Source organism: Zingiber officinale, chromosome 3B (assembly GCF_018446385.1).
Source record: "Zingiber officinale cultivar Zhangliang chromosome 3B, Zo_v1.1, whole genome shotgun sequence".
NCBI classification, from domain to species: Eukaryota; Viridiplantae; Streptophyta; class Magnoliopsida; order Zingiberales; family Zingiberaceae; genus Zingiber; species Zingiber officinale.
In genome coordinates, this window is record NC_055991.1 from 1,706,982 (window position 1) to 1,733,867 (window position 26,886).

A 26,886-nucleotide genomic window follows, 5' to 3' on the forward strand; every position below is an offset into this window, starting at 1 on the left:
GGATTAAGCTGGGGCGATTGGAATCTGCCGGAAAGAAACCGAAGGTGAAGTCACCGGAGGGGGAGAGCCAGGAACTGGGCGAGTTGCCGGCAATGAGGGTGGTTCCGCGAGTGATGTTAGAGTAGCTCTGTCCCCTGACGGTAGATGCCACTGATCCTGTCCGAAATCTGAGTCAGATGAAGGTCGGATGAGCTATTGCTGGTGTTGACGGAGGGGTGACTGAGACACCGCTCTCATATGCGCCTGCAAGAAGGGACTCCCAATTGGTGCTGACGAGCGCCGATGACTGCACCGGTGATAGTCGAACTCCGCGCATACTTAGACAAGCACACGGGACGTTAAAGGCTAGAACCCAAGGAAAAAGTCCCTGGAGCAAGCCCTCTGACACTTAAGTCAAATACTTTTCCCCCGGAAGAATAGTGTACAAAGGAGAAAGAGAAGTAAAAGACAAGTGTGAATGTGGGAGAGAACGTCTCTGCGCAAGGGAGAGGACCTCCCTTTTTATATGACAGTACGTACCTCTGGAGGTTGACCGATGTCAGAGAATGTCGGGTGTCAGATTCTGTCGAGTGATGGAGGACACGTGATATCCTCTTATAGGCTAAAGGAAGGTTCCATTCATAAATGACCGGAAACCGTTGAAATATTCCCTGACACTCAGCAGTTATTCTCTGACAGGCGGTTACGATTCTTTGACCTTGTTGTCATGTAGTGTCTTCTGTCTTGACCGGGTATGAATATGGCAGCTCGTGATCTATCGGGTATAACACTTAGCTTAAACCTTGGGGAGCCGGGAGCTGTAGAGAGATCATCCAAGAGCCGACTTAGAGTTGGTTGACCGGGAGTTATCTTACTGAGAGAAATAGGCCTAGAATTCAAAGGGGAATTGCCATCATCGAGCGGGAGCACGAAACTCGTCGCCGTGAAGAGATTGGACAGGCTGGGGAAGAGGATCGACGACGACAGCGAGAAAGAGTTCACTAATGAGGTGAGATCGATCGGGCAGATGCACCACAAGAACTTGGTGAAGCTGATCGGCTACTGCCACGAGGAATCGCAGCGGCTGCTGGTGTACGAGTACATGAGCAGAGGGTCGTTGCAGGAGTTCCTCTTCGGCGGCGAGCGGCCGCCGTGGGAGCAGAGGGCTTCGATCGCGATGGGAATCGCGAGGGGGCTCATGTACCTCCACGAGGAGTGCAGCGTCCCGATCATCCACTGCGACATCAAGCCAAAGAACGTTCTCCTCGACGACAACCTCGTCGCGAGGATCGCCGACTTCGGACTCGCGAAGCTGCTCCGGACGGACCAGACGCGGACCAACACCGGGATAAGGGGAACGAAGGGGTACGTGGCGCCGGAGTGGTTCAAGAGCATGGCGATCACGAAGAAAGTGGATGTGTACAGCTTCGGCGTGATGTTGCTGGAGATCGTTAGCTGCCGGAGGAATCTTGAGACGGAGACGGAGACGGAGGAGGTGGCGGAGGACGCGGTGCTGGTGTATTGGGCCTACGATTGCTACAGGGTAGGGAGGTTGGATCTGCTGCTGAGGGACGGGGAGGATGATAGGGAGCGGATGGAGAGGTTCGTGACGGTGGCCATCTGGTGCATACAGGAGGATCCAGGGTTAAGGCCGTCGATATCGGCGGTGGTGCGGATGCTGGAGGGAGGAGTCCCGGTGGCGGTGCCGCCGGATCCTTCCACAGACATTCAGTCCCTGCGGCAGTAAATAATTACTTTGGAATTTGGATTAGAGTAGTAATTTCGAACCGCAAATGCTTAATTATGCAAGAACAATATCGTAGTTATCATGACTCATGAGCATTATGTACATTTATCATTGTGTACTTCTACTGTTGTAATTCCTATGCTTAGATTTTGTTAAGTTTATATAATTACTTAAAAAAATCGTTGGTAATTATGAATTTTTTTAAGCTAAATTCTATACTTTTCATTCTAATCATGATGAATACTTTATCTTTAGTATCTCCGTCAATTCATCCTAGATGAATTCGGAGGATGTAAATTACGTCTTTTACCAACCTGACAATTATAAATTATTATTATTATTATTAATTGAATTGTCAATCAATCGTTTAGTATCGCTCTCAACTAGTCAATACTGAGGCCACAATGGAAAGAGGTTTGTCATAGTCAAAGTTTGGTTAGGAACGTGTGGAATAATGAATCATGAGTGTAGCTGGAAGATTTTTCATAGAATTTACAGCAAAGTTACATAGTTTTTAAATGGCGTTTTTATCTTTCAAATTTATCAATAATCACACTTATTTTATATTTTATCTTTTCCGTTGATCAAAGAACAATATCATTATAATAATATATTTAAAGAATAATATCACTTTAATTAGGACGGTAAATAACGGGACTTTTGTGAATAAATTTAGTATTAGCGGAGTAAACATATAAGATTTATTAATTAAAAATACTTGAATAATTTGTTAAAGTAAATAAATAAGTTTGAATCTATGTATCATATTCTTAAACCATGTTCCTTAATAAAAATTTTATGAATATTCTAAATAAACAAATCAAATTTTAAAATAAATAAATAAATTTAAATTATCAAACTCAATAACCAATCAAACAAGTGATAATTTTATTCTTATATGAGAACGAGAAGCTGGAAAGCTGGATGACGACCTCGCTTCTCCCTGCAAAACAAAACTAAATCAGGGAACGAGTCCTTGGTATTGACCCTCTGACGCTCAAGTTAGAAACAGAAGAAGAGAAAATAAAAACACTAGAGACAAAGATCAATCTTACCTTTCTTCATACCTATTATACTCTTTTATACACCTTCAAATGCCCTTATTTAAAGATATTAATTGTAAATAGAAAGTATTTTTGTCTTTGTTTCTCCATATTCAATGATAGATGAAGTGTTCTCTTTTATTTTTTCTTCTCTGATCTTGTCCGAGAGTTGAGTCGATGGACGCTGGAGGCGTGGCGCTCTTTGTTGACTCCGCGTAGACTCCAGGATGACGTGGTCTTCGGTGAACCTGCAACAAAACCGAGCCAGGAAGGAGATCCTGGCAACGACCCTGCGACGCTCAAGTCAGGTGAGAGGAAATCGAAACAGCGTAACGAGGCCAAGAGCTACAGTAGATGAGAATGCATACCTCCGTCGAAGATTGGGGGCCCTTTTATAGGGCTCCCAGGAGGCGCGTGCACGTTCTTCGAGGCGTGCACGCTCCTCAAAGCATACCTAAAAATGATCATGTCAAAAAAGTGTGTCTGACGCCATACCTCAACCGTCCGAGCATATCTCTGATATGACAGTGGAAACTTCCACCGTACGATTCTCTGTCCGATCCGACCGCCAACCATGCTATTCGTCGATGACACATGTCTCGAGAAGAATATCACCGGTTGCCCCTTTTATCCTCTTCTGCTCCTTTTGTCTGTTACTAGCTTGACTGAGAGGGATGCAGGGGCCCACTGCAGTTCGGAAGGGGACATGTATTGGTCCGAGCGAAAAGGCCGCTTGGCCACATACTTGGACTGGAGTGTCTTCGTTGATTCGCAACTCGTCCGAGCGACCAGGCCGCTCGGTGGCTCAACTTTTCTAGACGGACTCATGAGCGTCGGAAACCCGGCCCGCGGCCGAGCTGTTTCTGTACCGCATCGAGCGCGATTGCGACCGATCAGCCAGGTGGCCTTCCGATCGGCCACACCTTTAGGTTGACTATTTTGGTTTTGACCTCCACGTATCATTGACCGCTATCCCGCACGGGACTCCACTCTTACTACCGGATCATTCCCTAAGTATCCGTCTTTTCCTTTATTATTTCCTTTATTGTATCAATTCATTACATTGTCAATGACATACCCCGAGTCGGACAATTAACACGTGTCATTGACCGCTATCCCGCACGGGACTCCACTCTTACTACCGGATCATTCCCTAAGTATCAGTCTTTTCCTTTATTATTTCCTTTATTGTATGAATTCATTACATTGTCAATGACATACCCGAGTCGAACAATTAAGCCCACTCAGGCTTGTGGTATGGAAGCTCTCTTTTAGTCCCCTCGGGGCGGTGCGATGGTTAAGACATGGGATGTTGTCACATGAGGTCTTGGGGTCGAAACTCGGCATGACCAAACATAACCTCCTCCATATCTTGGTCATTTGCACTAATGGCTAGTAGTCACTCGTGATTTACCTCCTCCATATTGACCTAGAGACAGATTGACAGGACGTCGGAGACGAACGAATCACCTTTTACAACATGAAAGCTCTCTTTTAGCATAGGAGAAGATGGACCGCCATGGAAGACAAAAGTAAACACCAAAAAGTGATTGTCAAAAACTAAGCACAAAGATGGAAATGATTCACATGTGCGGTGTCAAAGTTAACTTGCCGAGTTTTTTAACCAAATTTTCAATATAAATATCACACAATTTAACAAGGAAGCTACTCGAGTTGCTTCCATCTCTTATTCTTTTCCTTCTTCTCCCTCTCATTTTTCATTCCTGTGATTCTGTGAAGTTGAACACAGTTTTGAATACCCGGTGTCAATTATATATTAAAAAAAACCAAAAAAAACACAGGCAGTAATGCTTCCATGAAAGTCACTGACATAATTCCATGCGACCTACCTGCCTGCAACCAATTTGCACAGTTCGCCTTGTCTACCAGTAGCACCTAAAGCATCATATGGCTCCAAGTCAGCATTAATCAAGACAACATCTTTCTGGCGAATGTTGTCATTCACAAGAATGCAGATCTTGTTCCTTCAGGATCACATGGCTGTGGCCCTTGTAGCACAATGTTCACGGTCGCAATGCTTGCCATGAAGCTGCAGTTGATGATGGAATGAATTGATCCTCTGAAAGCACCACGACATTCTAATTATTCTTGTATTAACAATTAAAGGAAATTGTTAATTCTCATAATAAGAGAAGCAAATCACACAACCTAACCTCAAGAAAAATGATCGAGAGAAAAAAAAATCCTGTATTTTCTTTGAAAAGAGGAAAGAACTAGCCCAAGGCTATTGCCTTTTCCCCCAAGATAACAGAAAAACCGGAGAATATAAGACATTTTCTTGCACAATCTACGAATAAAAGAACAAGAAATGCAGGTTTAGATCATGATGAAGATTCCTAACTCCATTATTTGTCAATAAGCATTATACATGAAGAACAATGATAACATCATGCCTTCACATAACCTGAGAACGAACTCAGTGACGTTTGTGGTAAGCGTAATCATCTTTTGTTATAATGATAACATCATACCCTCAGGAAAAAAAACTTTTCTCACCACCTAGCCACTTGACGGTCGGCTATAAATTGACCCCGTTATTTACCTCCTTTCACATAACCTAGGGATGGGCTGTGAGGGGCGCTTGAGGCATAATAACCTTTCGCTACAATGATAGCATCATTTGCAGGATCAATTCCCGACGAGCGCATGCCCTCGGATAAAAAGTCCTCTCACCCCCTTAACTACTTGGCGGTTGGCTATAAGCTGATCCCGTGATGTATTCCCCTTCATATAACCTGAGAACGAAATATGAGGGACGCTGAGGGCGAGCATAATCACTTTTTTTCTTCTTTTTACTACAATGATAATATCATTTGCCCCGATAGGTAGGAGGACCATCCAAACAATTAATTAGACATCTAAAGTTCGAATCCCACTTGCGGGACAATGCAGGAATTTTTCTCAGATGACAAATCTAAAAACGTTGACCATTAGGATGAGCCTCCGTAAGCACTTTCCAATTTACGTGGAAACTAATAAAAAATTTTCAGTAGGACAGGATAGGTCACCTCTAAAATTAGTTAGTTCGAAGAGCTAGATACCTAAATTACCAAAAAAAAAAAATGATAACACCATTTAGTTTCTTCTAAAAAGCTAGCATCAGGTATTCAGCCCTTCGAGTCGACTAATCTTGAGATCATTAGGTCTCACGAAAGTTTCTCATCGACCAAATTTATTATTCTACGAGAGAAAAATATTAGTGTGCCATAACTAAGAATCGAGAGGTTCATGACAGCATGGACACACTAACTTTATGGAGAGGAGGGTAGCGAGACTCTTAATAAATTACACAAAAAGCTCTTTACCTCATGTGCAGTTTATGTTGCTTTGCTCAAACATTCTATCCATGCATCCAACTAGACACACCCTTACTGCATGAAACAAAAGAAAATATATTATCTTTGTGAAGAGTCACTTCTAAATTTGTTCACAGGATATGAGCAAGGTCTTCATCACTAATCGAAATAAAATCAAAACCTGAAAAAAGGAAAGAAAACAAGAGAAGATTCTAAATCAAACCACATGAAAATAGACAAAATAATAAAAGAAAAAGGAAAAATAGTGAAGGAATCAAAGGCTTTAAGGCAACAATTATGACACCGTGACAATTAACTTGCCTAGATTTTCAAGAGTAATGCATTTTCATATCTATATCATAGCTGAGCCATCATTACGAGCAGAAAAGAGGGGATCACTCCAAGAACTAGTGTTTATTATGAGAAAATTGTTCAAATCATGATGGATAAAAGAGAAATTTCAAGGCCTTTGGAGATAAATTGTGAAAAATCACTTCCACATTGTGAGATTAGAAAGAGGTAGAAGCTCGAGCAATGGATTGAGGAACTCAGATTGAAAACTATCAAAGGCATCATGAACTGATGTCAGATACCGCTTGGAGTAATGTGTTCTTTCCTCATTGATCCATCATCCACCGCTTCTAGAGCGACCCCTCAATCTTTATTAACAAGCCAAAGACGTATTATATCAGTCTCTATGGGTGCTAAGGCCGAATGAAGGTAGAAGCTCGAGCAACGGATCATGGAACTCAGATTGAAAACTATCAGATGCATCATGAATTGACATCAGATATTGCTTGGAGTAAGATAGTTTTTCTTCATCGATCCATGATCCATGGCTTATATATAGAGCTGCCCCTCCCACAACCTTTGCAAACAAGCCAAAGGTGTATTATATTTAAGTCTCTAGCAATAAATGTTGAGGCTCGAGCAATGGATAGAGGAACTCATATTGTAAACTACCAAGGGAATCATGAATTGATGTTAGATACTGCTTGAAGCAAGGTGGATTTTTCTTCATCGATCCATGATCCACCGCTTCTAGAGCCACCCCTCCCTCAACCTCTGTGTATGAGATAAAGGCATTATAACCTAGAAGATAGTAGCTGTGTTCTTTACTATCGATGACATGCTAGATAACATTTATACGAAAAAATAATAATAATAAAACATAGAACATGAAGGAGACAAACATGATATTTCTTATAGAATAACTAACAAGAACATACATGACTGAAAAATTCAAATATTTATAAGGTTAATGTAAAATAGACATGCATGAAGATTATTAGCATATTGCAAGAGGGCATGTTGTAGTATGTAACTCAATTGAATGGTCTTCGTTGCTTGTAACTGGCACATTTATAGTTAAGGTGTTAAACAATTGTTCTTGTACTTGTAGCTAGGGTTTCGAATAGCTCTTATAGTTGTAGCCAGAGTAGATCAAGTTGTCTATAATTAAAATTTCGTAAAAGAGCAGAAAGCATGGTTACTCAGTGAAATACCATAACCAATCTTCTCCGATTTCAAGGATGCAGTATTGAGGCTTTCGATATATGATAAAGCGCCCTTCCTTCAGCAAAAAAGGTAAATTTGAGCCTAATATGACGAAGAATGTAAAGGGCGAAAGAGAAGAAAAGAAGAACCCACAATCCGTGACGCGAATCCACTAGCAAGCTGCGGCGCCGGGTAGATGGACCCGCCAAGGATGTAGTGTGCGAGTATGAGAGTGATCTTCTCCTGCCAGTTCCGCTTCTGCTTCCGGATCAAGAACAGGTGCGGCTCCATCACCTCGCCCAGCGCGTACTCCGTATCCGTCGTCTTCCTGCTCGCACACGCATATACACGAACAGCTCAAATACGAGACCTTTAGATCAAAGAAAAAAAAATAAATGAAGCCGGAAGGCGATCTCATCGTACGAAAGTTGGGGAAGGTCGAGGATGTGGACAGATCGAGATCGAAGCTGCTCGTTGCCACAGGACGAATCGTAAAGGTAGAGAGGCGAAGTAATCGAAGACGAGTTTGAGGTCGAGGGGGGAAGTGTTGAACCACAACTGGTTGAAGAAGAATATCCCGGCCATGCCGGCCCTTGGAGATTGGGGCATCCATTCAGAAGAGTGCCGCCGCCGCCATGGCTATCCCTCTTCTTCTCGGCAGTACGAGTTGCATCTGACTCGCTCGGTCGGCTTAATTAAAAGGAAACCAGGGTTACATAGCATTTCGGGTTCGGATTGTCGAGCTTGAATCAAGCTTCGGTCCATTACATGGCAATATTGGACTGGTCCACTAAATCGGCCTTTTTAATGATCCATTGACTAGCTCCCAATTCATTGCCTCTTCTACCTTATTGGGCCACTTTGGCCCAACTATCGAGCTATGTATAGGCCTGTAAATAAGCTGTGCTGAGCCAAAATTTAAAATGTTCAAACTTATTTGATAAGGTAACTGAGTTAAGTTGAGCCGAGTTTAAAATAAATTAAGCTTCTGAAATGATTGTTCAAATTTAGTTTGATTTATTTTTTATGAGCTTGAGTTTGTTTGAAGCTTAGTTCGTTTGGATGTTATCAAGCTTTCAATTCAAGCTTGATTTTAGTTTGGTTCGAACTCTCAATTTAAACTTATTTGGTTGTTTGATTGGTTATTGAATTTGATAATTCAAAATTATTTATTTATTTTATTTTATTGTTTATTTAGTATATCATTTTTATTAATGAATATGTTTCAGGAACATTAACGAAATGAATACATATGTGTTTAAGTTTATTTATTTAGTTTAACGAACTATTCAAACTTAATTATTTAATTGATCTCATATATATTGAATGAACATAAACAAGTTCTTATTCAACTGAATACTAAACTTGTTTACAAATTTTTAGTTCATTAATAACCCTAGCGGCCCTTTTTATGGTTGTTATGTTTTTGAATGACTTGAGTATCATACAAACCCAACTGGAGATAAACGAACTTCTTTTTTATTCGCATACCGGTAAATTTGGAATACAATTTATGTACATTCCAAAAAAAAATCGACCATAGTCTTTGTACCTAATGGTGGCCAATAGCTAAAGGGCAGACAAGAACTGTTCTCGTTTTTCCTCACTGAGTAGATTACTTAACCTCACTGAGTAGATTAGTTATTGTACATGTACAATTCTTTTATTTAAAACTACAAATGTCTACATATCATACACATTCAAATTAAGTATTTTTCGAGCTAAAACTACAATTAAGCCTAGTATATAATCAATACTGCAATCAGTGATAAACTTAACTCAAACAGCTTGCATCATGGCAGTATGCCAATGAATCAGAAAAAGCATGTGAGTTCAGAAAGCATGTTCGGTTCCCCAGTAAACTGAAAAGAACACACACTACAGATGCAAGATGCAAAAACATATCCTCCATGTTCAGCAGACGAGTTCATCGAATTACCGAGATAGCAAGTCAAATTGAACAACAAAGTATCACATACATCACTTAAACATAAACATTTTCGACATAACATCCGATTAAATTTACACTGCAGCAGGACAACACAGAATAGAGCTGATCTAAACAGAAACTACAGCATACCATCTAGTACACACATCCTATGTCTTTACTTTTTAGTCAGTTACTGCAAAGTAGGGCATGAAACAACAAACTGTATATTTTGAGCACTTGGATATAGATATCGCCCAGCCAGATCTACTAGTTTCAGAGTTGAAGTGAATCCATCCTACCTGTAGTAAGCTGGCTGATACACTGGTGCCAATACATTGTGGTAGCCTACCATGCCATTGTTGTAATTTCCGTATGGTGGGTAGCTCATTGGTGGCGAGGGATATGATGCAGCAAGTGGAGCAGGGGTGGCTTCAGTTGGGTATCCATAAGCATCTCTGATAGCTGGTGGACTCCTGCTACCATAGACCCCATGTCCTGGTGGGCTGTCATAAGGATAAGGAGATGTTCCGGGGCATGTGGTGTGGACCAAAGGTGATCGTACAAAGGTATGATGAGCAGGGAAGGAGGACACGTAGGCATTGTTCGTCAGCCGGCCGGCCTTGGCAGGAGGCATCGGTCCCCCATTGTTGGCTCGTGTTCGCTTGTTGGCTGGGCTATTAGGCCGGTCATTGGTAGGACTGCCACCGGACGTCTTTTTTTTCTCCACCTTGGCCTTCTCCAAATGCTCGAGTCGCTTCTGAAGGCTCTCCATGGGAAACTCAGCTTCAAGCTTATGTTCTTGAATACACTTGATAGCGGCACGAATAACTGACTGTTCCTTGCGGCTTGTGGTATTCTGTAACAAATGGTAGCATTCACATTGAACATTATAGACACAATACTTTAAGTATTACAGAACTATTAATTATTCACTTTATGCATTTTCAATGAGTTAAAGCTTTACAGAAGAATGAAATCCAGAATGAGTTGACATACTGCAGTTTGCCCACTGTTGTTGCTGTCTTCTGCAGTTGAAGTTGCTATCTTTGAGTCTTCAAGGAAGGATTTTAGCAATTGAACTGGAGGGAACTTCTCCTGCAGACCAGCTTCATGAGCAAAGCTTATTGCATCTAGCTGATGTCCATTGTTGATCAATTCCTCGATGATATCTGTATAAGGGAGAAAACAACTCTTCTATCACTCATCTAACGACTCCTATCTAGCCTCGGGGTAAAAGTTAACACATATTAGCTCCTAACTCGAGCATTCACCCTAAATCATTATTGGTCCTCCACAATAAAGACAATTTTTTAAAAGAACTTCAATACTACTCAATGTATAGACATACCAACTCTTATTACAAAGATGCATGCCATGATATCGAACTCAAAGAAGAAGGGAAAAAAGAATTGGCTTTGAGAACTCAATTACTTGAATGCAGAAGTAAATGACTCATCCAATCCATATAAAAGCTGGACGGACGATGAGAAATTTCTTTTGGCAAACAAAATAGAGCTGACATTTTAACCGCTTATAGGATTCCAATGCTAGGATCATTAGAAATGTTCTGATTTATAGTATAAGAACATTGAGCTCTTGAAATGGATAACAGATTTAGCCTTATATTAAATTATCAGAAATTACCATATAAGCTAGAACACCACACAAGTTACCAAAATGGACAAACAGGAGAAGAAAGCAATACCTTCGATTTTATCCTCAAGTCCTAATGAAATAGCAAGCTTGGGCATTTGCCTTCGCCAAGCGAAAGTTACAACAAGTCTTCGGTATAGCTCTTTGTCATCCTTCTCTACGATTCCAAAGGTCACCACATGTTGGAGAAATGTGTGCGCATCAGGTGGCTTCACGTTCTCAATCCCTCCACGCAGCTCTAGACTCTCTTTCCACTCCTTTGCCATGTCCTGAGCACGCTCCCTTATGGTTCGAGTCACCAACGGCCTCGCTGGCCCCAGCTCAGGATCTGCAAGGATTGGCACCAATGACTCCAACACTAGCACACATGCCCAACCGAGATCATTTGGCGACTTCACGGGCCTCCGGTCGACGGGGAAGATCCCAGATAACGCGTCAATGACGAACTTGCCCGGATCAATACAGTCTGCGAGGGCCACTGGGAGCTCAGACCGAAGCAACTCCACCTCCTTCCTTTTAGCAACTACGAGGTCGAAGAATCCATGGAAATCCACTTTAGTGCAGAAAGATCGTAGCTTTGAGGTGAGATCGAGCTCGTCGCCCTCCGCTGCAGAAGAGACGACCTGGATCGCCTTGACAGCGTCGAGCTTGGAGAGAGCAACTTCGACGGAGGCATCGATGGTGAGTTCGCGGCGTCGGAGGACGCTGAGGGTGCGGCGGGAGGAAGCATCGAGCGACTGACGCTTGGACCTAAGAGCCTCGGACTTCTTCTCGAGCCGTCGCTCAAGGGTGGAGAAGTGATCGGAGAGCTCCTTCCATAGCTGAGTGCAGCATGTAATGAGCTCCCGCTGCTTGTCCAGCTCCGCGAAGCTCTGCTGCACAAGGGAAGCGGGGGTGGCGGACACCGCCTCCGATGCCATATCGATCTCAAAGGCCTCAACTTTCGCGGTCGATGGCGCAGGCGAAAGACAAATCGAAGAGGAGAAGGGCGACGCCAGCCCTAACCCTACCCTAGAAAGGGAAAGAGGATGAAGAGGAGGACAAAAGAAAATGGTGGTGGAGTACGGTCTGAGTCAAGCCAATAGGAAATTGACAGGTGGAGATTATTCACTGTAAAGTGTAGGGCGGTGAGCCGTAACGGTACGAGGAGCGAAGACGTGGCGGGAGACAAGGACGGTGAGAATACCGGGGAAAGGTGAAAAATATCCACTCATATGAGAGTCTATGTAGTATTTATTTTACTTTCTCCTAATAATATAGATAAATATTAGAAGTTCACAATCAATTGATTAAAAAAAAAAAGTTTAAAATCAGTAAAAAAAAACAAGAGAAATAAAAGTTTAAGTTATATTAATTTAATAATAATTTTTCATATTTTCTATATATTTTCATATTAATTTATAATAAACATTTATTTCTTAAAATAAAATGTATGGACAATTGGTAAATATGGATAAGTATTTTATTAAAATCGAATCAAACTAATAAAATTGAGTTGTTTTTTTTTTAAATTAACTAAATCAATTAACTTTTTTAATAACAAATAAATAAATCCAACTAATAAAATATTAATTAATTTATCAAAAATTAAATTAATTAAAATTCTTTAATTAGAAATTAAAAATTCAGTTTGGTTTAATAAATAGTGATAAAAATTAGCATTTAAAAATTATTTTATCCCGTTTATTTATCTTATCTGTATAACAAATTTTAAAAGAGAGTTTTGACGTAATTATAAAATTATTATTTTATGATCAAAAGGTTACATGTTCAAATTCTGAAAATTAAGATTGTAAATGAACCAAGCGTTCGTGAATAAGCTTGGTGTTCAGCTTGGTAAGAGCTTGTTTATGTTCATTCAATATACATAAAATTACTTAAATAAACAAATTTAAACAACTCATTAAACTAAACAAATAAACTTGAACACATATGTGTTCAGCTCGTTAACGTTAGTAAATAATGTTCACAAATCATATTTATTAATAAAACTCAATTCAATATTACTAAATGATCCCGTCTAGAAGCTGAGTCGGATGAAGACGAACCTCGATGTACTGGAGGTTGACAGAAAGTCGTTGCAGCGTCTGATCTACCTGGCACTCCCCGGAAGGGTTCACACGGGCGGATGACTAAGGGTGATGACCGGGATGATGACGCTAGAACTCTGCGCACACTCAGACGAGCCCACGAGTCGTTAGAGATCAGAAACTAGGGAAAAAGGCCCTGGGTCAGACCCTCCGATACTCAAGTCAGGTACTTTTTTCCCAGAAACACAAAGAAATGATGAAAAGTAAAGACGAGTAAGGAGTGACGAGTGAGCATATCTGCGTAAGGGACAAAGCATCCCTTTTTATATCGCCACAGATTCTTTTGGACTCTGACGGGTGTCAGGGAACGTCAGATGTCAGGCTTTGTCTAGCGGTGGGTGACACGTGACGTCTTCTGCTATACTTGGCCTGTGAGCCCTGCCCTTGATTGCTATCGAGGCTGGATCTTGTCCAACTTGTAATCCTATCCTTTGACTGCCCCGTCAGCTGAGACTTTGACTATGGTCACGCAAGCTTGACTTCTGACCATAGCCATGCAAGCTGAGACTCTGATCATGGCCACGCAAGCTTGACTTCTGATCTCCACATGGGCTAAACTTCTGATTATTCCATGGGCTTGACCTTTGACCACGTCATCCGCCGGACCCTCTTCTCACACACCGTATCACTAAATAAATAATAAAATAAAATAAAGTAAAAAGATAAATTTAAATTATCAAACTCAAATAACCATTCAAACAACTAAAATTTTCAAATAATTAAACAACTAAAATTTTCAAATAATTAAACAAGCTTGAATTGAGTGTTCGATAACATCTAAACAAATAAAACTTGAACCAATCTCAAGCTAAGCTCGAACCAAGCTCAAGTTAAACTTGAATTCAGAGCTCGATAACATCTAAACAAGCCAAGCTTCAAACAAACTAAAGCTCTAAAAAAATAAACTAAGCCAAACTTAAACAATCATTTCAAAAGTTTAATTCATTTTAAGCTTAGCTCAATTTACCTTGATTACCTTATTAAATAAATTTGAACACCTTCAAATTCAACTCAATTCAACTCATTTACGGCCCTACCCCGAAAATAGTCCTTCTTATTTTAACTAAACTTTTACACGTTAATATCTCCCTCGATCGCCACTTTACCCGTAACACGACTCATCAGCATTCCGGGCCCCAGTAGTTTAAACTAAAGTAAGGCGTCAGGTGAACTTCGATGTATATAGCAAACGGTTAGTTTACGAAGCGTTCAGCTGTCATCCGGAAACACTGGGTTTGGATTTCCGGGGCCCACGAATTTGCCAACTCATCTGCCTGGTAGGTTTCGGCGTAATTTCAGTTACGAAAATTTCCAAATCCAAATAAATGATAAACGGCATGATAAATCCACACCGAGGGCCGAGGCGTTGTAGGCAAACAGAACACGAGAGAGAGAGGAGAGAGAGAGGAGAGAGCGGAGAAAAAGGTTAAGATCTTGTCACAAATCCCTAATCTATCGCTATCGAACTCCTACTTCGTCTCCTCGAGGGCTTGCCATCCGTCTCCTCGTCGATGCCGCCTCTGAATCCCAATCGCACCCCCGATTCCTCAACAATGCTTTGTTGCGATTCGCATTGGTTGGTTATTGATTTTTCTGCTCTTCTATTGGAGGTGAGTTTTGTATCTCTATTAAAGTGGATGTTTGTTTTCCAGAATCGTTCCGGTGTTTATCTTTGATCGAGGAGGGAGGAAGTGGTCGTCGTTCGGGGTTCCTCGTCGCCGATGCGATTGGTTCGCATTGGATTTGGAGTCGGTTTGATCGTTGGCGGATTGGGGTTTCGCTGTTATACCTGGTGCGGAGGAGAGAGGTGGCATGAAGAACAGGAAAGGAAGCGGGGAGGTTGACGAAAAGGTGAGGTTGGACGTGACCGATTCCAATTCGGATGATTGTTACGCTGAGCAGGGGAGGGCGGCTCGTGATGTGCAGAAAGGGGAAAGGACGCAATGTGGTGACAGTTATGGATTTGTTTCAGTAGAGAAAAAAAGGAACAGTGTTTCGAGGGACCATGCTGCGAAGCAATGTGAAATCTTGGACACTGACATGAGAGAAGCGATTGAACCAGATTTGGCGGGGAAGAGTAGAGAATCAGCTGTTGCTGATAATAACGTGCATACTGACATTTCTCAACACGAAGGTGGTGTTTTGAGGGTGCAAGGAAAGGGTGGTGTCTTGAGGGTCTTCCTCAATAAGAAAGCGGATCGACTTGAACGTCTCTGTTCCAATAATATTTATGAGCAAAGATCAAGTGCGGGAGCTACATTGAGGGAGGGAAACACTGATATAAGTGTGGAAAGCAGATTCAGTGAGCAAATGCCAGAGTCGGAGATTTTACCTCTGAAAAGAGAAAAAAGGAGAACAAAGATGCAAAACAGGAAGACTGATTCTAAATTAAGGGATTTTACCAATTCGAACATTCATAAAAGGGAATTGAAAGATCAGCTAAAAGAAATACTTATAAATGCTGGTTGGACAATAGACCTAAGGCCAAGGAAAGGCAGCAAATATGTAGATTCTGTTTACATACCTCCTAAAGGACGAGGTAGTTATTGGTCAATCACAAAGGCTTATGCTGCGTATCAGGAAGGACTGAATAGGGAATGCAATGGGAAGACCAAGGGTGCTTTTGAAAGGCAGTCTAAAGCATCTCTTGGTAGTGCTTATAATATACCAATGGACTCCCTAAATGTACTGAAAAGAAATGTTGTTAACAAGAGAAAAAGGAAGGAAGCACCTGAAGAAGTCCAAAGTTTTGAAAAGAAGAAATCAGAGAAAATGTTTGACACTAGGAGGCAACCTAGAATTAAGGAAACCACAGAGATGCCTGATGAACTTATGGGAAGAAAGAACTTAAACAGCTCCTTGGATTTAGACTCAAAAACAATAGTTGGTTTTGTAGCTCATAATCACTTCCCAATAGAAAAAAACAAGCATAGAGTATGTGCTCTATTAGCTCGTAGATGCTATCAGGACGCAGAAATTGAAGCCAATGATTTTGTTCCATATAAATGGAAGAGGACAGTTTTCTCATGGATGATAGATCTTGGAATCCTGTCTGTAAATGGAAAAGTGAAATACATGAACCAGAGAAATGAAACAAAATTGAAAGGCTGGATAACAAGAGATGGCATTAAGTGCATCTGCTGTACTAAAATTGTTTCTGCATCAAAGTTTGAGCTTCATGCTGGGAGCAAACTTCTCAAGCCATCACAAAATATATATTTGGTGGACAGAGGAATTTCCCTCTTACAATGTCAATTGGAAGCATGGAAAAAACATGAAGAGTTGGGACAACAAGGATTTTGCAGTGTGGACGTATGTGGCGATCACCCCCATGATGATACTTGTGCTATGTGTGGTGGTGGTGATGGTGAATTGATTTGTTGCAATGATTGTCTTTCAACATCCCATCTCAGTTGTTTGGGTATGGAGGTACGACAAGCAAGATTAAACCTTACTCTTCTTTGAACTGGTAAGTAGTAGTCATATGGTTCACACATACCTATTTGACCAATTTCCTATTGTCTTATTCATAGGTGCTTCCTCATGGAGTGTGGCACTGTAAACACTGTCGCTGCAGGTTCTGTGGTGAAATTTGTGCAGATGCTACTCAAAAAAACAATGGAATTGATTCTTCGTTACTGTCATGCAACCAGTGTGAGGCAAAATGTACGGAATCAGCAAATTCTAATATTTCTCATATTTTACTTTAGTAACATTCAAAGAGTGAAACTTGGTGATTGGTCACTTGAATTTTGCAGATCACCAGGATTGTGTTGTTCAACCTGAATCAGTTTCTTCCATTTCATCAAACCCGAGCAGTTCTTTTTGTACCCAAAGTTGCAAGAAGGTATACAATGGATTTTATATTGAGTTTTGATAATTTATCTTGTTTTGATTTTTAAGGTAGTTGTTGTAATAGCTCAAATCTTGAAGAATGACATGTATTCAAAATTTACAGTAACACAATATTTGCCTACTTATGAACAATAATGTGATCTTATGAAATATTTGTTGTAACAGACCTGATTATTCATCCATTGGAGAATACCCTTTTTGTTGTCAAACATAGTTTTCTTTTACAAGCATATCAGTATTGTGCATTTTCTATTGAATGAAGGATATTTTAGATCAACCTACCATATCATTACATTTCCATATAGGATAAAATATGACAATTTCTTCATCTTGTATTGCTCAGTTACAATCTAGGTATTGGTGCTTTGCAAAACATTTCTAGAGGGCTTGGAGAAAATAGGCCTGACCTTTCAGATTTATGTCTGCATAAATCATTCATCTGTTGTTGTATATATTTTTTACAATGCCTCAACAATTTACAAGGATGTTGATAATTATACCTAGCTCGACAATTAAGCTGCTCATGTGAAAATATTTAAGGTGTGTTTTCTACAAGGGAAAAAAAACTAGGTAGGATATAGGGTGACATAAAAGATTTCCCAATGACACTTTTCCTTTGTTTCCTTTGACAGGAAAAGATTAGGAAGATAATTGCTTAGTATTCCTCTATATTGCTTTCATTGATTTGGACAGAAAATTTATCTTCACGTGTAATGAAGCTTAAATCTAACCTTTAAAAAGTCAAATTTTTTTTCCAAATCTATTTTTTGCCAATGTTTTTTTAATGATTTTAACAAATAAAATTTTAAGATTCATTTCTCTTTCCTTCCCTCCAAGTAAGCAATCAGACAGAAAATATTTTGCAATCCTTTTCCTTTTTCCTAGGAGTTTTTCCCTACCCACTTTCTTTTCCTTACTGTTGTCTTCTTCTGTAAGAAACAATGGTTTAGTTCCAATTCTTGCTTTTGCAAGCTGAAATGCATTATGGAAATTTTCTGTTTATGTTTTTTACTAAATGCAAATCTATGAGTGGTGATTGATTTGCAACATCTGTTTAACGGGATTATATTTCACATAAACTTTTGTTGGTATGTATGACCAACCGAGATTATAAAAAAAAGTCAAATTTTGAGGTTACAAAAGTTAATCTCTCATTCTTATCTACCAAGCTTTAGCTGCTCTAATAAATTATCTGGCACTGCCTTTTTTAACTGCAGGTTTTTGAAGGATTGCAGAAGATTTGGGGGACCAAGAATGACTTGGGAGCAGGATTTTCATGGAGCATTATTAGGCGATTTGATGAGAATCCTTCCATATATAAGTTGGAGTTGCATCAAATGGCAGAATGCAACTTGAAGATTGCTATTGCTCTAGCCATTCTGGATGAGTGCTTTCTGCCAATTGTTGACCAGAGAAGTGGTTTTAATCTGATTCATAATGCTGTCTATAACTGTGGGTAAGCATTTCTTACACCTTTCTTAGTAATTCAATGCATGATACTTCTTATATGACACCTCCTTATTTTTCATGGGAAAATTGTGAATTGAAAAATAGGCATTCTAAACAATATTTGTTCACAATCATGAACAAGCCAAACTCACGTCCTGTTGAGTTTAATGAGCATTTCTTACACCTTTTCTTTGTTTAATATAGTTTAATGAGCTTTTACCCTGTTGGTTCATGAAGATTTGCTTCATTACAGCCCTAGATATTGCCCTGTCTTTGTCTTGATTACTAATCAGCTGATAGATTTTTTGTTTATCTAATGCAAATTGGATAGTTAATTTTAGAAACCTCAGCACCGCTCCTACCTGCTGCCTCTTCATTCTTACAATGCTTCAGTGCCCACCCTTTTAGTAGTTGGAAATACCTAATGTTTTTTATTATCCCATGAGTACCTGCTTGCTAATATTTCTCTTCCTTGCTTTTCTAACAATAAGTAATATATTGTTGATGCTTATGTTCTGCAATAGCTATCTGCTAACAATCGCGTTTCTTCTATATTCTATATTTTTTGCTTTTGCAGATCGAATTTCTGTCGCCTGAACTATAGCAGTTTCTGCACAATAATTTTAGAGCGTGGTGACGAAATTATCTCGGTAGCCTCTGTCAGGTATTTGTCTTTGCTGTCTGTTAAATGCATGCAATCTTGATGACTAGTTAACTTGGGGATCATCTTATGTGGAGAATCTATTGTCTAAAATGTACCTTGATTGATAGATTGTTTTCGTTGTCAATCCTATTACATTTCTGAAATTGCTTGCGAGAAATTTGAATGTCAACTGTTAGTGATAGCTAGGACGTTGGCTGTGTACACTTACTGGTGTGCTTAAATCTTTAAGAGGTTTTCTGTTGGATCTTGTGCAGATTTATGTGGAAAAGTAGGTAGAGGCACATATTGGTCCAAGGTGATGTGCATAGATAGCAGGGCTGGGGTTCAAACTAGGAACCTCAGTTTATGAATGCACAGATGCGGAAAGGATTTGTTCTTTGGCGTTTTTGTTTATATCTGATCCAGGGTTTTTTCACTTAAGACTAGAGTTTGCTTTAATAGGAAAATTTCTACCAAGTTGGTTTGGAGTTCGGTTCAGTGAAATTTTCTAGTACCTTCTCTATAGCTAGAGATAATGTTTGATGTCATTGCTAAATCCTACTTAACATATGTAAGGTGGGTTCCTGGAAATTTTGATCTAAGCCATAATTTATCACTTAATGCAAGCGTATTTTCAGCTTGTGATCCCCTTGTACCTTCTTAAGTTCTTTTTGAGGTTAAAGGAGTGCAAAAATCCTCTACCCTATTACATTTGGTTCTGATCATCTTTGCTTTCATCTTGTCTGATAGGATACATGGAACCAGGTTTGCAGAAATGCCTTTTATTGGGACAAGAAACATGTATAGACGACAAGGCATGTGTCGCCGACTTCTTGGTGGAATTGAATCAGTACGTCAGTTTACTTTTTAATTATATTCCACCATTTGGTTTTTTTACAAAATTTTGATGAAAACTGCATATTTTGATGAAAACCATAGAGCTTGAAAGATTCAGACTAATATGTTCATAAAAGTTTTATTATCTGCATTGAGAGTTCAAAATTTTCTAACATTAATGCAGCACAAGTTTCATTCCATCTTTCATCCTTTGTCCTAAAATCTGTTGAAAAAGTAGACACAATGGGACTTGTTTTCTATTTAAAAATCAAGTGACATCTTGACTTAGGTTGTCAAGATTTTTCAAGCTTCTGCTATGGCCTTATGTTTGCAGAAACTTAAACATCTATGAACTTTGCATTTTACATTTTTCCCTTTTGAAACTTTGTTACCTAGGTGTTTGTAACAGTTTGGATACCTATTGAACACTACCAATGGTGTTACTATGTTCATTTAATTTTCTTTCTTCTTAGTAACTTTGTGCTTCTGGTTTTCATTTCTTTGATCTGAATTTGATCTTATTGTTAGGTTCTCTGTTCAATCGATGTTGAAAAGCTGGTTATACCCACTATTCCTGAACTAAAGGATGCATGGACTAATGTATTTGGCTTCAAGCCTCTTGATGGTTCCCAAGAACAAGAAGTTAGGTCTGCAAATATATTGGTTTTTCCTGGTACTGATTTACTTGAGAAGTCACTGCTGAAGATGCTTTCCCCTGAAAAACCTACACCTATTCCTGGAGGTGGGTGGATTTAATGACAAAAATTGAATAGAAAAACTCAGTTTTTCTTCTTCTTTTTGTTCCTTTAATAACACTTCTGATGGTTTATATAGATGCAATGGTGGAAAATGACATCAAACAACAGTCAAACATAGTTAAATGTTCTGGGTCTGCTACTGCTGAGCACAACCTCCATGCCTCTTGTCAGGCTGTTGTAAATTGTGCGAATGTACTTCAAGCCAAGCCTGCATTTGAAGCAGAGATTTCAACTGAGCAAACACCTGGCTTGATTCGTGAGATAACCATGGCTGCTAGTCAGGAAAGAGAGTGAATCTGGTACCTTGAATAACCTGCCATAATGTGATGTTTTGATGAAAATTTCTTCAATATTCTTGCCTCTGATTTTCAAGAGTCAGGAGTTTTTGTTACTTAAAATCTGGAGAAGGTTTTCTGGAATCTAGAAATTGTAGCATAGTTGTCTGTATCTGCATCAACTCCTGCGCTTGAGTATAGGCTTCAATGAACCAAAAAAGCTTCTCCAAGTTTAGCGGAGAACAATGGTTGTTATTAAATCTGTTGAATCTCCTTGTGAAAATCAGGTTTCCGATAGATCAAATTCTGATATCTATGACAAATACGAAAGGTCTATGTTCTTAGGAAGGACATATATGAAAGGACCTGAAAGTTTTATATAGAAGGAATTTCAATCTTGTTTCAGTTTTATCTGCTGAATATGCTGAGGGTTGAGATTTATTGAAGGTCTCAACATATATTTTTGTCTGTATCATAATCTTTGGCTTAGATGCATATTTGGACGAGCTCTCAAATTCCGACCCATCGGATGTATTTTGTGGCTGTTGACGTCCAACCCAAAATGCACATTAATATTTGCTAACTTTTTAGGTAAGTGTCATCTTTAATCCTTACTTTTTTATGCTTGGAACTTTTATGATCTGCTACCTTAGTTGCCAAAATTATCAACAGAGTTCACATGGAAGCTATGCGACTCATACAGTGACACTTTTTTGTGTTTATTGTCGATCTGTGAATTTTGACTTGAAATCTCTTTTACATGATAGTGATCCAATAATCTCATAGGTTGATCAAAAAAGTAATATCCTGTTGAGAGCAACATTCTAGATCGGATTTGACACAATGGATTGGTCATGTGATTCTTTTGTTGCATTATTTTTCTATCTTGTTTGTCTGCTTAATTCCTTGGGTTGATTTGCTCATAGGACATTATGCTACATTTACACGGAATATATGTCTATGGAGATATACTAGTCAGCTCTGATATACTCATATGGCTTTATCTGAAACCAATTTAGTCACACCAGTTTGTTTAAGCCTACATGCATGAGTTCAGTTCATAGTTAGGTTACTCTTTTAAGCAGTTCCGAATCGACACTTTATTTTTCAACCTTGATTCTGTGATACTTGAAAACAATCTAGTCTCGTGCCTTCTTAACTCCTATGACTTAGCTTAATCATTCTCCATGCTTGAAACAGGTGGTAGAGACTGACAAGAGAGAGATAATACATGATGAATTTTTGGGTAGCTTGTGGTTGTTGTGTGAATACATAGTAACTCAGATGAGGTTGATTATTCATCAAAACTAGTAGATTATAAGGATTCAGTTCATCAACAGGTGCGGATGGAGAAAAGTTGAATGGATCTTTGATATGATTTCTAGATGAAGCATAACCAGAAAATCTAACCATATTTTCAATGGGTGATTGAGAAGCATCTGTCTTGCCATATTATATACAAAGATGTTAAGTTGATATTTGTTTCAAGTTCCAACCGCAAAGGAAGAACAAGAGGCTGAAGTCCAAGAGTCAATCATCTATAGTATAAACCCACTCTTTTCCAGATCTCAAAACACCCAACCTGGGTGATGAGACGAGAAGTTCATAAAGCAGAGCAACATGAGCAATGGTGGAATCCACTGCCCTCTTCTTCTTCTCCCCTAGAGTAGCAAGATGGTAATGAGGCGACCAGCATTGGTTGTGGAATAAAATTTTATGTTTTTTTTTTTTTTTTTCTGTCACTGGACTGTACAATAGTCTTTATTCTTCCTGTTATTTGTTGGATCACAACAAATTAAGAGTAGTCTGTCAAAAATGCTAATTATAGTTGGATTACAAAACAGACATTTAGTCAGATGAATACAAGTTAAGCTCAATTGAGGCTGATCCTGCTCATGATAATTTTAATTTCACCGTGACTCGTTATCAATAAATAATTTTCCATATGAAATAAGAGAAAAAAAAAATAGTCCTGGAGATTATGCGATGGTAAAAGATAGGATGGATTCCAAGTTTATTTCATTTTTTAAAATTTATTTCAACAGTAAATTATCTTAAAATCTTTCATAATAATTTAGGGGGTATTTGGTTGATGGGTTTGGGAATGAGGAAATGTAATGATAGTAAAAGATAGTATTTGGATTGTGAGTTTAGGAATGACATTTTGGGAATGATTACTAGATTTATAAGAATCAATCAAACTCATATAACTTGATGGTTTTATTTTCATTCCTATTCCCATTCCACTCTATTATCAAACTCATACTCATAGTCATTCTCATCATTTAATCAAACGCTCCCTCAAATTTTGCATGCCGTTTTTATGTAAAAAGTTTTATTTTCACTCTCTATCACAGTTTTAATTGCTTCAGCTCGTTATAATTTTTTTTTAAATTTAGTATATTTAAATTAAAATTAAGTATATTTTTTATTAAATTAAGCATGATTATTTTTACTTAATATAATTCTTTCTCAATTCAGTACTATTTAAAAATAAATAAATATATTTTCTAATTCTTTCTCAATTCAGTACTATTTAAAAAAAAATAAATATATTTTTATTCATCATTTAAAGAAAATATAATATATTTTTCATCCAATTGAGATGAAAGAAGTGTCGTATTCAATTTAATAAAAAATATATTAAATTTTAATTTAATATCTTAAATTTAAGAAAAATAATACTTATTTTATAAATTAGGATTAATGTGCCTCGTGATTCGGACTGAAATATCTACGTTTAGTGGTAGTGTCCGATTCATTGATTCGTGATGGACATGATGCCAACAAAACAGTCAAAACAAATTATTGCTATGAGAGTGGGTTCCTGCTTTTTGTTTGCACCAGTAGCTTTTGTTTGGTTTCAGGCATGAATCTTTATGTGAACCATTAGTTGCAATTGACTTGTTTGTGAGTATTTGGATCATGCTTGATTAAAGACAATGCCGGATTTGATAAAAATGGAGAGGAACTGCCTCCTGTCCATGTCCTTTTAGAATTCAGCACCTACCAAAACATTAATTGCTAAAGATATAAATAATATCACACTCGGTTAGAGTGTTAGAACATCCTAGGAATGATAATTTTCCTCGTGTATTCAGATTTCATGGAGAAAATTTAAAATGGAGATGAGGATTCTTGATTTTTTCAAAGATGTGGTGGATTCGGAGCGAGCATGGAAATACTATCCTCATCTCCGAACCCGCCCCGAATATTATTATTATTAATAAATAATAATAAAATTTTTAAAAATATTAATAATAGTGTTAATATTAATATTAAAAATTTTGAAAATATTAATAATAATAATATTATTATTAATATTGATATTAATATTATCATTAATAATAATGATAAAATAATAATAATAATAATAATATAAATTAAATTTAGGGATGAGGACGGGGATAGAGATTTGATTCGTGGATTCGGGTTCGGGGAACCTGAAAAAATTAGTACAGGGCGAGGATGGGGATGACAAACCCGCCCCCGCCCCGCTCCATTGTCATCCTTAGAACATCCACGCCATATATCCTATTTAAAATTTATATCCTAAATTTTAGATAGGATAGTTAAAAAATCTTTAGTTCAGCTACCTTATTCATTCTCTAAATTATACATTTTTTTCTAAATTTAATGAATATATTTCATTCCCTAAATATTATAGAGAAGAGAGAATAAATAGAGAAGTTGATATATGATGTATTAAAAAATGAATATCTAAAATTTAAATAAGTAATTTTTTTATCTTAAATTATATATTTTAGATAGGAAAACTGGGATAAATACTTTAAGATGTTATTCAATAATTATAATAATAATGATTTACTAAATATATTAATATTTCAACTTTTAAAATATAAATAAATTATATACATAGTATGTGAAAATATAATAAGTGTGTATTTATAACACTTTCAATAAATTATATATGAATGTACACAAAAGTAAACTATAGATATTATGAGATCAATGAAACATTCCAACTGTTCCAATGAAAATGAAATCCCTACTAATTCACAACCACTTCTTGTTCATCTCTTATTTCAATATTATGCTTAACATCTTATTCTGTTTCTTTTCTCTCCTTTTTTACACCCCATAAAGCAAGAAGATACAAAAGAAGCAACCAGGATTGCAAACATAACAATTCTACAAGGCTCATCACCCTCAACAGAGATTTTATTATGACTACAAAAGGGGAGGCCTTAAAATTTACAGTGCAGGATCAAAAACCTTCTGTTCTTGTACCCTTCTGTTCTCTATCAGGATGAGAGCTCACCTTGCCTCAGCCGCAATGGCGGTGGGTTCGATTCCACCAGGATTGACCAAAGAACGTGCACATCTTCATATGGGCATAACTTCACATCCTCATACAGAATGTAGATTCCCCTCTCTGTCACAGGAACATCCAAGTGAGTTTTTCAGATATCAGCTTGGGATTGCATTCTTAAACAACATCTAATTTGAAGCTAGTCACAACATCTAATTTGAAGTAAGTTGAAATCTCAGTGAAAGACAATCACATACTTTGTTTCTTAGCAGAATGTAGGCGAAGCCATAACTTCTTCAGAGGGGAGAAGATGGACCCAAGCCACCCCATCCGAAGAGCTGAGGCGGCCGGTATCAATGCCTCATCGGTAGTGAGTTCAACGCAGATCGACCGAGCCTGAGGGAAAAGGAGAGAGTTGCTTCAGGGTTGGATGGAGTCCATCTCACTGCTTCTTCACATTGGCACTCCCTTGGATTATAATTCATGAATTAGATATTGCACAGGTGCCCTGTCACTCTCCACACCTCCTCAAAAGTCATTTCTTGCCAAGAACTGAAGCTTCTGATATCAGAAGCAATTGTGATTTCTCTACAAAAAATAAATAAATATGTGCATGATATCATGAGGCAATTATTTTTTTCCTACTTATTAAATATTGGTGATGGATGGACCACCTTGCTTGAACTCAAAACAAAGTGTTGCAGCAGGCATCTTTTACATGTGTGAAGTTGACACAAGAATATGGAATCCAAGAGTTCACTGTCTAATATCTTAATGAATGTAAATTTCTAAGGGAAAGGCATCTGCCACTTGGAAGCTTTGAAGATATCATCAGTTGACAACACAGAAAGTTTGGCAAATGCTAACAAAAAAAACAGATTGAATATTGATTAGAAGCATCTGCATAGTTTATTTTCAGGCAAGTTATCTAACAAGATTGCTTTATAGGGTTTGAAGAGTCACCTGACTCTTACCTGTTGGTACCACTCCAACAATCAGGGGCGGATCCCCTTGCCGACGGTGGAACCCCTAGTATTATGAGATTCTATCGATGGAGATGGAGGATACCACCCCTTGTTTATCGTGATCGCCCCTCCATATTTGAGTTCCTGGATCCGCCATTGCCAACAATATTCTTCTGGAACAACTAGGTTGCAGAAAGTGGGCCTAATCACTTTCTATGAATTGCATGAATTACTTGAATCTCAAAAGATTGATCACTTGAAGTAATTTTTATTGTTTTCCAGCAAATTTTATCTTGAACTGGTTGAGGCATATCACTAGTGGGATTCTAAGGGTGGTTTGGACGTCCATTCTAAGTTGGAAATCCATGATTTGTATCCTTGAACACTTCAAACATTCCCTACTCCTAATCTCCAACTCAGAAATTTTCACCCATCAGGAAGACTTGATCTGTGATACCCATAGAGGCAGTCAACAGAGATGTGATCCGAGTTGCCATGTTAAATGTTTTGGAATCATCGATCACCCGTTGAAATATTTTAACTATGTACGAGACCAGAGTAGCATGTGAAGCTTG

General features: G+C 38.5%; 3 protein-coding genes and 1 pseudogene across 3 annotated transcripts; 2 read left to right on the forward strand and 2 right to left on the reverse strand.

Moving 5' to 3' along the window:
* Positions 1-739: 739 nt before the first annotated feature.
* LOC121967945 (G-type lectin S-receptor-like serine/threonine-protein kinase LECRK4) lies at positions 740-1,860 on the forward strand. The gene is made up of 2 exons (XM_042518482.1): positions 740-761; positions 867-1,860. Exons 1-2 carry the CDS (start codon positions 740-742, stop codon positions 1,724-1,726), a joined length of 882 nt encoding a protein of 293 aa, XP_042374416.1. The 3' UTR covers positions 1,727-1,860.
* A 2,499-nt stretch (positions 1,861-4,359) lies between these two features.
* Positions 4,360-8,266, reverse strand: LOC122055455 (annotated as a pseudogene).
* Positions 8,267-9,539: 1,273 nt separating this feature from the next.
* On the reverse strand, positions 9,540-12,199 carry LOC122055456 (FRIGIDA-like protein 4a). Its single transcript, XM_042616906.1, has 3 exons — positions 11,219-12,199; positions 10,510-10,682; positions 9,540-10,369 (listed from the first exon to the last, which is right to left on the reverse strand). The coding sequence occupies exons 1-3, from the start codon at positions 12,084-12,086 to the stop codon at positions 9,809-9,811; spliced, it is 1,602 nt and encodes a 533-aa protein (XP_042472840.1). The 5' UTR covers positions 12,087-12,199; the 3' UTR covers positions 9,540-9,808.
* Positions 12,200-14,615: 2,416 nt separating this feature from the next.
* LOC122055457 (increased DNA methylation 1-like) lies at positions 14,616-21,333 on the forward strand. Its single transcript, XM_042616907.1, has 9 exons — positions 14,616-14,832; positions 14,909-16,685; positions 16,790-16,922; positions 17,015-17,103; positions 18,329-18,567; positions 19,138-19,224; positions 19,954-20,053; positions 20,569-20,782; positions 20,875-21,333. The coding sequence occupies exons 2-9, from the start codon at positions 15,069-15,071 to the stop codon at positions 21,090-21,092; spliced, it is 2,697 nt and encodes an 898-aa protein (XP_042472841.1). The 5' UTR covers positions 14,616-14,832; positions 14,909-15,068; the 3' UTR covers positions 21,093-21,333.
* The last annotated feature ends 5,553 nt before the right edge of the window (positions 21,334-26,886 follow it).